The sequence below is a fragment of the Labeo rohita genome, chromosome 2, assembly GCF_022985175.1.
Source record: "Labeo rohita strain BAU-BD-2019 chromosome 2, IGBB_LRoh.1.0, whole genome shotgun sequence".
Taxonomy (NCBI): Eukaryota; Metazoa; Chordata; class Actinopteri; order Cypriniformes; family Cyprinidae; genus Labeo; species Labeo rohita.
Genome location: NC_066870.1, coordinates 12806703 through 12821012, shown reverse-complemented (window position 1 = coordinate 12821012; position 14310 = coordinate 12806703). Strand labels below are relative to the sequence as shown.

At 36.2% G+C, this 14310-nt stretch overlaps 1 protein-coding gene across 3 annotated transcripts in view; it reads left to right on the top strand.

Annotated features, from left to right (window-relative positions):
- zfyve9a (zinc finger, FYVE domain containing 9a) overlaps positions 1–14286 on the top strand; it is a 34579-nt gene extending 20293 nt beyond the window's left edge. For 2 of the 3 annotated variants that reach the window (XM_051126547.1, XM_051126538.1), the window contains exons 12-19: positions 294–376; positions 488–592; positions 1928–2078; positions 4191–4271; positions 4486–4648; positions 6236–6341; positions 8034–8210; positions 10539–14286. In XM_051126547.1, coding sequence (XP_050982504.1) covers positions 294–376; positions 488–592; positions 1928–2078; positions 4191–4271; positions 4486–4648; positions 6236–6341; positions 8034–8210; positions 10539–10700 — 1028 coding nt within the window. In that variant the 3' untranslated portion in view covers positions 10701–14286. Of the gene's footprint in view, positions 1–293; positions 377–487; positions 593–1927; positions 2173–4190; positions 4272–4485; positions 4649–6235; positions 6342–8033; positions 8211–10538 lie in introns of those variants that run through there. The other variant, XM_051126555.1, reaches the window with a different exon arrangement.
- The last annotated feature ends 24 nt before the right edge of the window (positions 14287–14310 follow it).

Genomic DNA, 14310 nt, shown 5'->3' with positions numbered 1-14310 from the left:
CCTGTGGAGGTGGAATATATTAACTAAGCATTTCCTGCTGAGCTTCTCAACTCAGCCATGACATGCAAGTGTGCTCACTTACACCATGTACGGTTTTAGTCTCATGTTTATCTGGGTGCGTGAAAACTGGTTAGGCACACAGTCTCACGATTTTTACATTACAGTAATTGCAGTAGTATATAATAGAGGCCTTTCAGTCATGTGGAATGTGAAGGAGTTTATTGTGAGCTGCTGATTTGAATAGCATGACTTGTTTTGGTGGCTTAGCGTGTTCTTATGCACTTGTGTTGCAGTCTACCCCTGCCCACTATTTAGTGTTCGCTTCAGAAAACCCCTTTTTGGAGAGACTGGTCATACCATTATGAACTTATTGGCAGTGAGTGTTCTAATTTCACTTCTTCTTCTTCTGCATTTAGCACATGCCTTACGTCAATATAAACTGTTATATGTTATTTATGGCCATCTGACTTTTCTCACATGTCTACAGGATTTCCGTAACTACCAGTACACGTTGCCGGTAGTGAAGGGGCTGGTGGTGGACATGGAAGTGAGGAAGACGTGCATCAAGATACCAAGCAACCGTTACAATGAGGTGCATGAAGACTAGGACATGCCACAGAGATGCTATTTGAATTAAAGGAGAAGTCCACTTCTAGAACAACAATTTACAAATAATTTACTCATCCCCTTGTCATCCAAGATGTTCATGTCTTTCTTTCTTCAGTCGTAAAGAAATAGTTTTTTGAGGAAAACAGCATTTTACTTCATATAATGGACTTTTATGGTGCCCCAAGTTTGAACTTCCAAAATGCAGTTTAAATGCAACTTCAAACAATCCCAAATGCGGTTGTAAACGATCCTAGCCGAGGAAGAATGGTCTTATCTAGCGAAACGATTGGTTATTTTCATTTAAAAAATACAATTTAAATACTTTTTTAATCTCCAATGCTTGTCTTGTCTTACTCAGCTTGGACTGTTTTTGTTTCCAATTCATGACAGTTAGGGTATGTCGAAAAACTCCCATCTCATGTTCTCCCTCAATTTCGAAATCGTCCTATATCGCTGTTTTACCTTTTTTGTTAAGGGTGTTTGATCTTCTTTGCGTGTTGACGTTGCAAAGACTGGGTCGGTACTTCTGCAGCGATGTAGGATGATTTTGAAATGGTTTTTGAAGTTGAGAGAGAAAATACGATTGGAGTTTTTCGGCATACCCTAACTGTCTTAAGTCAGAATACACAGAGTTCATGGAGAAAGGCAAGATGAGCGTTTGAGATTAAAAAGTATTTCAATTGTATTTTTTAAATGAAAATAACCAATCGTTTTGCTAGACAAGACCCTTCTTCCTCGGCTGGGATCATTTACAACTGCATTTGGGTTCGTCTGAAGCCGCTTTTATACTACTTTTTGGAAGTCATTATATGGAAAAAAATGCAGAAATGTTTTCCTTAAAACATAATTTCTTTACGACTGAAGAAAGAAAGACATGAACATCTTGGATGACAAGGAGGTGAGTACATTATATGTGAATCTTTGTTTTGGAAGTGAACTTCTTTAAAATACAATGCATGCAAAGCATATTTGAGATTTATGTGGAACAGCGAGCATAGCAGATTGATGCCAAATGTCCCATGGAACAAGCGAAGCACTGACAACAGCTTGTCTCAGTGTCCTTTTTTCGAGTCATTGAAGACTTTTAGTATTTAGCTTGTATTTGAGAAGCGTTTGACAGAGCAGAACTTGTAGTGTCAGACCTTTGACATAGCAGGGAGTATTTAAAGACTTGAGTGCCTTGTGTCCTACTCTCTGCTGTCTTCACAGGCTGTCATTCACTCATCTAGGACTTCTAAACCCTTTAAAACATAATTAAGTCTTAGGATTATGCATAACTTTGCAAAGTCATGACAAGCTTTTCTTTCTCCTTTCTCAGCTCATGAAGGCTATGAATAAGTCCAACGAGCATGTGCTGGCAATGGGAGCGTGTTTCAATGATCGGGCGGATTCCCATCTTGTCTGTGTTCAGAACGACGATGGGAACTACCAGACGCAGGCCATCAGCATTCATCACCAGCCTCGCAAAGGTGCGCCACGGATACTTGCATTTGCAAATGAAACCTTGAAGCCGCACCCAAAGATTTCACCTACTGTGTGTACACTATTTTTCAGAAGTTTGGGGTCAGTAAGATTTTTTTTTTTTCAACATGAAGGAATGTTTCTTGAGCACCAAATTAGCGTATTAGAATGATTTATGAACAATCATGTTATGACTGGAGTATAAGTGATGAAATGGCTTTGCTATTGCAGGAATAAATTACAGTTTTAAAATCTATTAAAATAGACAGCATTTATTTTTAATTGTAGTAATATTTTAGTCATACTATTTTTACTGTATTTGTGATCAAATAAATAGTGAGCATTAGAGATTTTTTTCAAAAGCATTAAAAAAAAACTTTTGGATGGTAATGTATGAAAAGTTTCTGTTGATTAAATGTCACCAAATTAATCACAGTATGTTGATTAATCAAATTAAAGGGATAGTTCACCCAAAAATGGAAAAAAAAAAAAATATATATATATATATAAGGTCTTCTGTGACACCAAAGTTTCAGTTCCCATTGACTTCCATTGGACTTTTTGTCCATACAATGGAAGTCAGTGGGAACTGAAACTGTTTGGTTACCAGAATTCTTCAAAATATGTCCTTATGCTTATGTTCTGCAGAAGAAAATTCATAACAGGTTTAAAATGACATGAGGGTGAGTAAATATGACAGTTTTTTGTTGTTTTAATATACACTATCAGTCAAAAGTTTTTGAACAGTGATATTTTTAATGTTTTTTAACATTCCAAGCTCACCAAGCCTGCATTTATTTGATCCAAAGTACAGCAAAAACAGTGAAATATATGTATTATTAAAAGCAACTGTTTTCTATTTGAATATATTTTAAAATGTAATTTATTCCTGTGATTTCAAAGCTGAATTTTTAGCATCCGTTCTAATTTTCTGAAAAAAATAAGAAGTTATTATGTTGAAAACAGCTGAGTTTAGTTTTTTCAGGTTTCTTTAAAGAAATAGAAAGTTCAGAAGAACAGCATTTGTTTTAAATAGTAATCTTTTATAACATTATAAATGTCTTTATCATCACTTTTGATTAATTTAAAGCATCCTTGCTAAATAAAAGTGTTTATTTTTTCTATAAAATATTATACTGAATCCAAGCGTTTGAATGGTATAGTGTATAATGTTCTAAAAAAGCTTTTTATTTTAGATAAATACTGATCTTTGGATTTTTCTATTCGTCAAAAAAATCCTGAAAAAATGTACTCAACTGTTTTAAATATTGATAGTAGTGCTGGGCATCGATTTATCGCATCCAAAATAGAAGTTTTTGTGTACATAATGTGTATGTTCTGTGTATATTTACACAGTATATTTGTATATTTTCTGTGTATTTATTTATTTAAGGAAAATATGTAATGTTTATATGTTAAATATATTTATACATAATAAAAATTATATGAATATAAATATATACATGTAGATGTTTTCAAAATGTATATTGTATGTCTGTGTCTTTATATATACATAATAAATATACACAGTACACACACATATATAAACAAAAACCTTTATTGTGGATGTGATTAATCGAGATTAATCGTTGCACAGCAGTAATTGATGATAAAACAAATGTTTCTTGAACAGCAAATTGGTATATTAGAATGATTTCTGAAGGATCATGTGACACTGAAGACTGGACTAATGATGCTGAAAATGTAGCTTTAATGACAGGAATAAATTGCATTTAAAAATATATTCAAATAGAAAACATTTATTTTAAATAGTAAAAATATTTCAAAATTTAGCTGTTTTTGCTGTACTTTAAATCAAATAAATGCAGGGTTGGTGAGCAAAAGAGACTTCTTAAAAAAAACATTAAAAATCTTACTGTTCAAAAACATTTGGCTGGTAGTGTATATATTTTAGATAAATATCCCTTTAAAGAACTTTTACAAAATTCGTCCTGGACCCCTGAGTTCTGTTTTATTCTATTTCACTCTAAAGCTGCTTTTAAAACTTTCTGTAAAATGCTATTCAGGGTAGTTAATGACAATAATCCAAAAGCGAATGAGTCATTTTGCATGAGGAAAGTATGTTTTTGATGTATTATTTCCTTTTATCTCTCTTTTAGTGACTGGGGCCTCCTTCTTTGTGTTCAGCGGGGCTTTAAAGTCTTCATCGGGCTTCTTGGCTAAGACCAGCATTGTGGAAGGTACAACAGAAGACATTTGCAGCCTCTTTCTCTATATGTAGGACATCTGATCCCACTGGAACAATGACTAAACTGGACATAATCTCCCCATTAATGTTTTTGACCAAAGTCACAGTCGGGCAGAATTGTACTTTTTGTACCAACTCTAATTATAAGTGTCTAATTTAAAATGCAGATTTACTTATCATAGTAATGCCGAAATTGTGTGCCTCAGATGGCGTGATGGTGCAGATTACAGCTGAAACTATGGAGGCTTTACGGCAAGCCCTGAGAGAGATGAAAGATTTCAGTATTGCCTGTGGGAAAGCTGATCAGGAGGAGAACCAGGAGCACGTCCATATACAGTGGGTTGGTGACGACCACAATGTCAACAAGGGGTAAGTAGACAGCTAAAACTGAGACTTAGGCATGATAACATTCCCTTAAATGTAATTTAAGAGCATTCACATGAAATGATGATCCAGGCTGGTTTAATAGATTGTGCTGCTGAAACCTTAAAAGGAGAAGTCCACTTTCAGAACAACAATTCACAAATAATTTACTCACCCCCTTGTCATCCAAGATGTTCATGTCTTTCTGTCTTCAGTTGTAAAGAAATTATGGTATTTGCCCCCAATTTTGAACTTCCAAAATGTAGTTTAAATGCAGCTTCAAAGGGCTCTAAATGATCCCAACCGAGGAAGAAGGGTCTTATCTAGCGAAACAATCTGTCTTTTTTTTTTTTTTTTGGAAAATAAAAATGTGTATATTTTTTTTTAAGCACAAAAGCTTGTGTAGCACAGGTTCTGGCATGCACGTTCACGACACTACGTACTATTGAATCAGGTCGAAAGGTCATGCCGAACGTAGGCGGAACCACAGACCCAGTGTTTACAAAGCGAACGTGCAAAGACTAAGAAAGTGCAAGTAAGTCAAACGCTGTTTACAAACAAAAAGTTACAGCATGTCAGACGATTCTGAAGTTGTCGGAGAAAATAAGATGTAGTTTTTCGCCATACTTTACCTTTTTTAGCCGGAGTACACAGACGATGAACTTAGACATGATTCGTAGTAGTGACGGGAAGTTCAGACCATTCTACCAACTCTGACCTTTGAATTTCGTTCAGCAAAAATAAATGAATCTTTTTTCGAGTCATTTCGTTAATTTTAGCAAAATGAGCATCACGAGACAGCCCCATACGGTGAACGAATGACTCGGAAAAACCAGAAGACTCGAAACAGGTGAACTAATTCCAGTTCAGAACCTAATAGGATGTTGCACATGCACGACTGAATGAATCACTCCCCGAGACGACTCGTTCTTCGCGACTCACATTAAAGATTCGTTCAAAATTGACCCGTGGACGCACATCCGAAAGCCTGTGCAACGTGAGCTTTTGTGCTTAAAAAGTATACAAATTTTTATTTTTCAAAAAAAAATGACCTATCGTTTCGCTAGATAAGACCCTTCTTCCTCGGCTGAGATCATTTAGAGCCCTTTGAAGCTGCATTTAAACTACATTTTGGAAGCTCAATATCAGGGGCACAATTGAAGTCCATTATATGAAGAAAAATCCTGAAATGCTTTCCTCAAAAATCATAATTTCTTTACGAATGAAGACAAAGACATGGACATCTTGGATGACAAGGGGGTGAGTAAATTATTTGTAAATTGTTGTTCTGGAAGTGGAGCTCTCCTTTTATCAAATGCACATCATGTAGCAGTAAATGCAGGCTGCAAATCTCCCATAGTCCCCATTAATTACTTGTAAAATGGTATTTTTCTGTACACTTACATAAAATAATTACTTCATAAATTAACAACATCCCTGGATTGTGCCTGATGAAGTCCTGACTGTTTGAAATTTTCAAGCCGTTTATTAGAGTTTCTGGAGTTGTAATTTCAGTGTGTGGATACAAATTTGTTAGATGCTGTTTACCATTTAACAAACTTCATTCTTATCTCACCTATGTCCTGTTTTCAGAGTGATCAGCCCCATTGATGGGAAATCCATGGAGTCAGTCACCAGCGTTAAGATCTTCCATGGCTCGGAGTATAAAGCCAATGGGAAAGTCATTCGTTGGACAGAGGTATGTAACATTGATTCGTTATTGATTTTTCGTATTGGATTTCATGCCATATCATCCAGCCCTACTTACTTTCTTCTATATATGTAACTACAACATGATTCAAGTAACTTGTTCTTAATTAACCCTCTAGTTAAAGAAAATTCTATTCCAAATGCATCAAGTTGTCAACATGATATAAATGTTACACAAATCCCTTGTTAAATATCTTTGCAGAAAAGATGCATGAACTACATCTACATCTTGTACAAACTTGTCTTTTTATATGTTAAGAAATAATGAGGAAAATGCTTGAAAATGACTTCAAAATGACTGAAGGTATAACACCAGTAGACTATTATTAAAGGAGAAGTCATTATTTTCAGATAATGTACTCACCCCCTTGTCATCCAGGATGTTCATGTCTTTCTTTCTTCAGTCATAAAGAAATTATGTTTTTTGAAGAAAACATTTTAGGATTTTTCTCCATATAATGGACTTCTATGGTGTCCCGAGTTTGAACTTCCAAAATGCAGTTTAAATGCAGCTTCAAACGATCCCAAATGTGGTTATAAACGATCCCAGCCGAGGAAGAAGTGTCTTATCTAACGAGACGATCGGTTATTTTCATAAAAATAATATATACTTTTAATGTTTTTAATTTATATACTTTTTAATTTAACTCCCATCTCATGTTCTCTGTCCTGTATCACTGTTTTACCTTTTTTGTTAAGGGTGTTTGATCTTCTTTGCATGTTTACTTTGCAAAGACTGGGTCGGTACTTCTTCAGCGATGTAGGATGATTTTGGAATGATTTTTGAAGTTGAGGGAGAAAATACGGTTGGAGTTTTTTGACATACCCTAACTGTCTTGAACCAGAATACACAGAGTTCAGGGAGAGCAAGACAACACGAGCATTGGAGATTAAAAAGTATTTAAATTGTATTTTTTAAATGAAAATAACCAATGGTTTCACTAGATCAGACCTTTCTTCCTCGGCTGGGATCGTTTACAACCGCATTTGGGATTGTTTGAAGTCGCATTTAAACTGCCTTTTGGAAGTTCAAACTCGGGGCACCATAGCAGTCCATTATATGGAGAAAAATGCTGAAATGTTTTTCTCAAAAAACAATTTCTTTATGACTGAAGAAAGAAAGGGGGTGAGTACATTATCTGTAAATTATTGTTCTGGAAGTGGACTTCTCCTTGAACAATAAATGTTCTGTAAAAACAATGAACAGCAGCTTTCAGCCTGTCACCATGATGCAAACATGAAATATCAGACATGCAGTAGTAGTTCTTTACAGGTTTTTTATTCGATTGCGCTGCTTTTCCATTGTTTATTCTATGTAAACATGGACGCATTTGACTTCTGCGCTTGCGTCTTTTGCAGCATCTCATGAATGAAACGGCATTTCAAAAACATGGTGGTCAAGTTAAAAGAACTTCACTCCAGTTTTCTTGCATGTTTTTCCTATTCCATGGCCCGCATCAACATGACATGTTGTGTAAATGCCGCCTAGCGATATGAGTGCATCACATCACCCAGCACTAAATATGTTTTTTTTTTTTTGTCATACAGTGAAATTCACTGGGATCCACTGATCTTTAGACTTCAATTACTTTTATAATTTAAACAAAAGCATATCTTTTTCTGTCTCAAATTATACAATTCTACTTTTTCTCTGTATAACAAATGTTGTGTTGTTTCTTAGGTGTTCTTTCTGCGGAGCGAGGACCAGACCAATGGCCTGAGCGATCCTGCAGACCACAGCCGACTCGCTGAGAACGTGGCAAGGGCTTTCTGCATGGCGCTATGCCCGCACCTCAAACTTCTCAAGGAGGACGGCATGGCCAAACTGGGCCTGCGGGTCACGTTAGACTCAGATCAGGTGACAGTGACAAGCTCCATTTACATGTTGCTTTTAGTCTGGAGGAGTCACCTTTCCTTGACTCAAAGGAATAGCTCACCCAAAAATGAAAATTTGCTGAAACTGTATGCATCCTCAGGCCATCTAAGACGTAGATGAGTTTTTTTCTTTACCAAAACAGATTTGAAGAAATTTACCAAAATGTCACCTGCTCACCAATGGATCCTCTGTGGTGAATGGGTTCCGTCAGAATGAGAGACCTAACAGCTGATAAAAACATCACAATAATAATATAATCACTGTCTGTTTGTAATACATCTATCATTAAGACGCTTGTAAATACAAACTCTTTTTCTTCTATCCATAATACTGCTTTCCCCATTGACAAAGTTGTCTTGTCTGAATCAGCAGAGAAATATGAACAGAAAGAGTTTAATTGTTTAAAGTGACAGGCAACAAAACTGCAGCATGTTCTTATAATGCAGTTATCGCTATAGTTATTAGGGGCCAAGCACTGAAGGTATCCATTGGCATTCTTATTCTTTTTCTATTTCTTCTTTTGCTCTTGAGTCTATGGCAGCCAGCCCATAGAATCCCTTGCGGGAAAGTTATGAAATTCGGCACACTGATAGAAGACTGTCTCAACATTAACCATAGCAAGTTTGGAGTCTCTAACTCAAACTCTCTAGCACCACCACTTGTCCAAAATTTCTCTCATGTTTATGCTAATAACTTTTGAACCGTAACCGTGAACATCATTTTCCGTCTCCTCCTGGGCAGTTGCTCCGATTTTCACAAAAATTTAACCAGATCATCTTCAGACCATGCTAACAAAAAGTTTGGAATTCAAGTTAATTTGTCAAACCATTTTGGCGCAGCACCACCTAGTGGTCAGGAGATATGAAAAATGTGTTTGGCCAAAAATCACAAAACTTTGGTGCGGCATGAGTTTAATGATACCTAACTTTCCCCTGTCAGCCATTCTGAGCATCGTCCTTTTTGTAAAAATTTTATGTAAAATGCTATATTTTACGAACGCATTGACATATCATTACAAAACTTGGTGTGCTTCTTCAGCACCATACCCTGATGGTGCTCAAAACGTTTCGGTCCAGAGCCACCTTGTAGTCAAAAGTTATACTTAAATTTCTAAAAATACTAATAACTTTTGTTTACATTAGCCTATTGTAATAATAGGTCTTGACAGATCCCTTGGATCATGCTGAGAACATCGATACTAATTATGCCATAATTGGCTGAACTTCCTGTCCACCGTTTTGATTTATGTTGAAAACCTACTTTTTCAAACTCCTCCTAGACTAGTTATAGATTTTGTGTCGATATACAAAGCGGTTTTCATTTAACGCATCAACAAATTTGCTGGAATCATGCCAAACTGCCATCTGAGGCTGTATCTCTGCAAAGCTTTGACATATTGACACCAGACTTTGTATGTGCCATTGTCACCTCACATTGACCAGGCCACATCAATTTGGTAACAGCACCACCTATTGGTCAATTTCCAATTTCCAAATAACTTTTGATTACATTAACCTATTGTAATCTTACTGGTCTCAAAAAAATTCCTTGGTTCATGCAACAAGATACATACCAATTATGCCACAGTCGGTCAAACTTCCTGTCTGCCATTTTGATCCATGTTGAAAACCTACTTTATCAAACTACTCCTACACTGTAAAAAATAAAAAACACAATTTGTTGAGTCAGCTTAAAATAATTTGTTACCTGGCTGCCTTAAAATTTTAAGTTGATTCAACTCAAATATCTAAGTTGTCACTTAGTATAATTTAACATTTCAAGTTGAATAAACTTTTTTTGAGTTGACTGAACTTAAAATTTTAAGGCAGCCAGGTTACAAATTATTTTAAGTTGACTCAACAAATTGTTTTTTACAGTGTAGACTGTCTGATTTTCACCAAAATCGAGTCAGATCATCTTCAGACTGTGCTGACAAAAAAGTTCTGGATTTCTTGTCGATAGACAAACCCGTTTTTGCATAGTAATGCAACAAATTTGAGGCTTGATGCCAGACTATGCCTCATTGAGGCCATATCTCTGCAAAGCTTTGACATATTGACATCAAACTTCACACAGAACACACATCAATTTGATAACAGCGCCACATGTTGGTCAAACGTGATAGGAAATTAAATAATATTACCAGTAGTTGTCCATGACTTTTCTGCCGTTTTGAATAAAATCATCTGCTGCAGTTGGGCTGATGCTTGCTTCTATGGTGCTTGGCCCCTTAATTGCTGCTTGCAGCTATATTCTTTATAGTTATCATTCTTAATATAAATGAAACTAAAACTCTGAAATGCCTTACAGGTGGGCTACCTAGCAGGCAGTAACGGTCAGCCGCTGCTCCCCCAGTACCTGAGCGATCTAGACAGCGCCCTCATCCCAGTGATCCACAGCGGGGCTTGCCAGCTAAGTGAAGGGCCTGTGGTGATGGAGCTCATCTTCTACATCCTGGAGATCATCTCTTAAAACGAGGGAATCCGTCCAGTCTCAGACTCACGCCTCCCACCAGCTCGAGTCCCTCTTCGCTCTCTATCTCTCTCATTTGCACTTCAAAGAGCCTGAAAGCTGTGCAGGAACAAGTCCTCCATACCACCTATGCACCATCTCCACTGGGACGCCGTCTACCCCAGCCCCGCTGAATGTGGTGCTCTCTCTTTCGTTCGTTTCTCTTCACCTCTCAACTCCACTGTGGAAACCATAGGCCCTGTTGAGTCAAAAGGGTTGGCGACCCTGAATTTGGATCTCTTCAGAACCGTTGTAGCAACACTAAGCTCTTCAAACTCAAGAGGGCGCTCTACACGCTCAAACCTAATGGAGACTTCCAGATGGTGACGACTGACAGAAGAGAAGGTTTCTGGTACACAGTGCCTGGGCCTCAGTTAGAAACGAAGAACGAGCTTCAGTCTCGCCTCTAAGCTTTATGAATCACCAGATGCTTTATTTCATTAATATGGACCTTGTTTTCTTTTGTTTTTTTGGTTAGATAAAACTGCTCCAAAGCTAAAATGATGTAGCTTCCTCAGAGACGGGCTGCTTGGCATGGTAGCGGAAAGATTATTGGACAGTATTAGGAACATTGATGGACCTCTGTTATAGACTTCATTATTATTATTATAAGACAATAAAATACAACAATAATTTCAAGCGGCCTTCAGGAATTCAACTACAACTCTAAGTTCCACATAATGGCAGGTTTTGACCGAAGGTCTCAGTCCAATAAAGCTTTTATAGTGGATTGGTTTGGACCGGGATAGAGGATGAAATGTTACCGTTTCTCTGGGCCACTGCATTTAGCATCCCATTCCTGTCCCATCTCTTCTCTCAACTTTTTTAGTGGCCCATGTTTATATAATGTTCTGCCAGTGTTTTTAACATGTTATCATATAAAGGATTGTGAAAGAAATAGCAATGCAGTGCACGGGATATTAAGCCATTATTAGGAAATGTAAGGAGGGAATAAAGAAGAACAGAATTACTAATATTTAAATGTTTATTCAAATATGAATGGTGTATACATGGATGAGGAAAGGTTGGATTTTGATAAGTGGTTCCAAGCCCTTAATTCAGCTATTAGTTTTGGGTTCTTAATGCTGTTAGTTCACCCAAAAATGAAAATTCTGTCATTAATTACTCACCCACATGTCGTTCCAAATCTGTAAGACCTTTGTTAATTTTTGCAACACCCAGAGCTTTCTGACCCTAGATAGACAGCAACATAACTGACACGTTCAAGGCCCAGAAAGGCAGTGAGAACATCGTTAAAATAGTCCATGTGACATCAGTGGTTCAACCTTTATTTTATAAAGCTACGAGAATACTTTTTGTGCACAAAGAAAACAAAAATAACTTTAACAATAACTTCTCTTTCGTGTTAGTCTTCGACACACATTAATGAAAGTACCATTCGTACGTCGTCTTCCAAGTTCAGAAAGCTCTCTGATTTTATCAAAAATATCTTAATTTGTGTTCCCGAAGCTGAAAAATTCACAATTGTGTTGGTTCTTATTTATATGACTGGATTTTGCCTGTGAAAACTGGCAGAAAAACTGTAAATGTGACCCAACGTTTACATGTTTTACAGTCAATAATTTACATGCACCTTGAAGAATATGCAAAATGTTAATTTTTACCAAAATAAGAAGGATCGTACAAAATGCGTGTAATTTTTTTTTAGTACGGAGTTGAATAAGATATTTCACGTAGAAGACGTTTACATGTAGTCCACAAGAGAAAATATTTTAATTTTAAAAAATGACCCCGTTCAAGTTTACATACACTTGAATCTTAATACTGTGTTGTTACCTGAATCATCCACAGCTGTTTTTTTTGTTGCTGTTGTTTAATGATAGTTGTTTATGAGTCCCTTGTTTGTCCTGCACAGTTAAACTTCCTGCTGTTCCACAAATTCTTTGGTTTTTCAGCATTTTTGCATTTGTGCATTTTGCTTAATGCATGGTGTTTCCTATCACTAAAAAAATTTAAAAAACAAAAAAAACAGCTGTGGATCATTCAGGTAACAACACAGATTTAAGAATCAAGCGTATGTAAACTTTTGAACAGAGTCATTTTTATGAATTCAACTTTTTATTTTATATGTAAACATCTTTTATGTGAAATATCTTATTCAGGTCTGTATTAAAAAAATTGGTAAAAATTAACATTTTGCAGAACTTTTGACTTCAACTGTATGTCTTTTTATAGATATGGCAATATCATTATCAAAATGATTTAGGGAAAAATAAGAAAATTAATATTTCAGGATTTTTTTTTTTAATTACACCTTTACAGGGCGAGCCGTAATGTCTGATTCACTGATAAATTATTAAGAACCGGTTGATTTTAATATGTCAAATGGATTTGTGAGTTAGCATGTTTAATCGGATTCTGTCAGTCAGTCAGAGCCATTACATAGTTTGCAAAAATTTATATGATTGAATGGCTATGTTTATTGGTTTAAAACCCATTTTGCTTCTAAACATTTCATTTTCACAAGTCATGTTTGTTTAGTCTGGAGCCCTGCTTTAGATTCCCTAATTCAGGTTGTTGTATCTTTCACTGATGTAATATATCATATAGAAGAATCTTTGAGATCACTCACTTCATAAGTAGGACATTATTTTAATGATCTTTTTGTATTGATTTTTCACTCACATGGAGAAAATTGATTACTACTGCAGTTAGCCAGCTCATTTTGAAACTGGAAACCAAGATAAGAAGCTCTTGAAACTCAGGCTAGCACTGTGGGTCACATTTCAAGAGAAAAGGGCACTTGCCTTAAAAATTCATAAGCTGATATGTTTATCATCGAGACATATTCCAAAGGTCAACTAGATTGTCAATCACTTCAAAACTGATAGAAAGACACTGTGACTGCAGAGTGTTTTTAACTAGCCCTCTTTGGCCAACTAAGCAAGTATTTTGACTATGACAATCAAATTATAGTTAATCTATAAGTCAGATAAGAAAGTAAAGGTGGGATGGTAACATATTGTCCCGTTTTGCATAATGACTCTGATATGGTTGGTTTCATCAGATGGCCCACGCTTGATGAACGAGGACAGCAGCTGTTATGAAGATCCACAGGAAGTGAACCTCACAGCCCTTTATTAACAGGTCAACAGTTGAGACATAAATCATGCGTTTCTGGCTTTTGAAGAGCGCTGACAGCTTTGAAAGCAGACTGTTCATGAAAAATAAATGGCATTACATGAAAGCTGCATTGTCTTCCCACTAACACAGCTCAAAACAGCCTTTTGTTACTACCTATATCCACCTTTGTCATTGTTTTTCTAGATGTGCAGTATAGTATATCTTGACATTTATATATTTTGTTAACCACAGCCTATTTCCATGTAATTATTACTGTTTGTTTTTGTTTTTTTGGCCGGCCCAAAGCGTAACAGCAATGCATGCTGAAACTGACGAGAATGTGTAGTTCTCAAAATCTTTGCATTTTGACAGCATTTCAGAGGACGATCTGTTCAAAGGAACAGTTTTGCATATTATAGATTTGATCTGTTATGAAACACTGTTTAAACCTGACATGGGTGGAATGGGAATAAATTTGCAATGTATG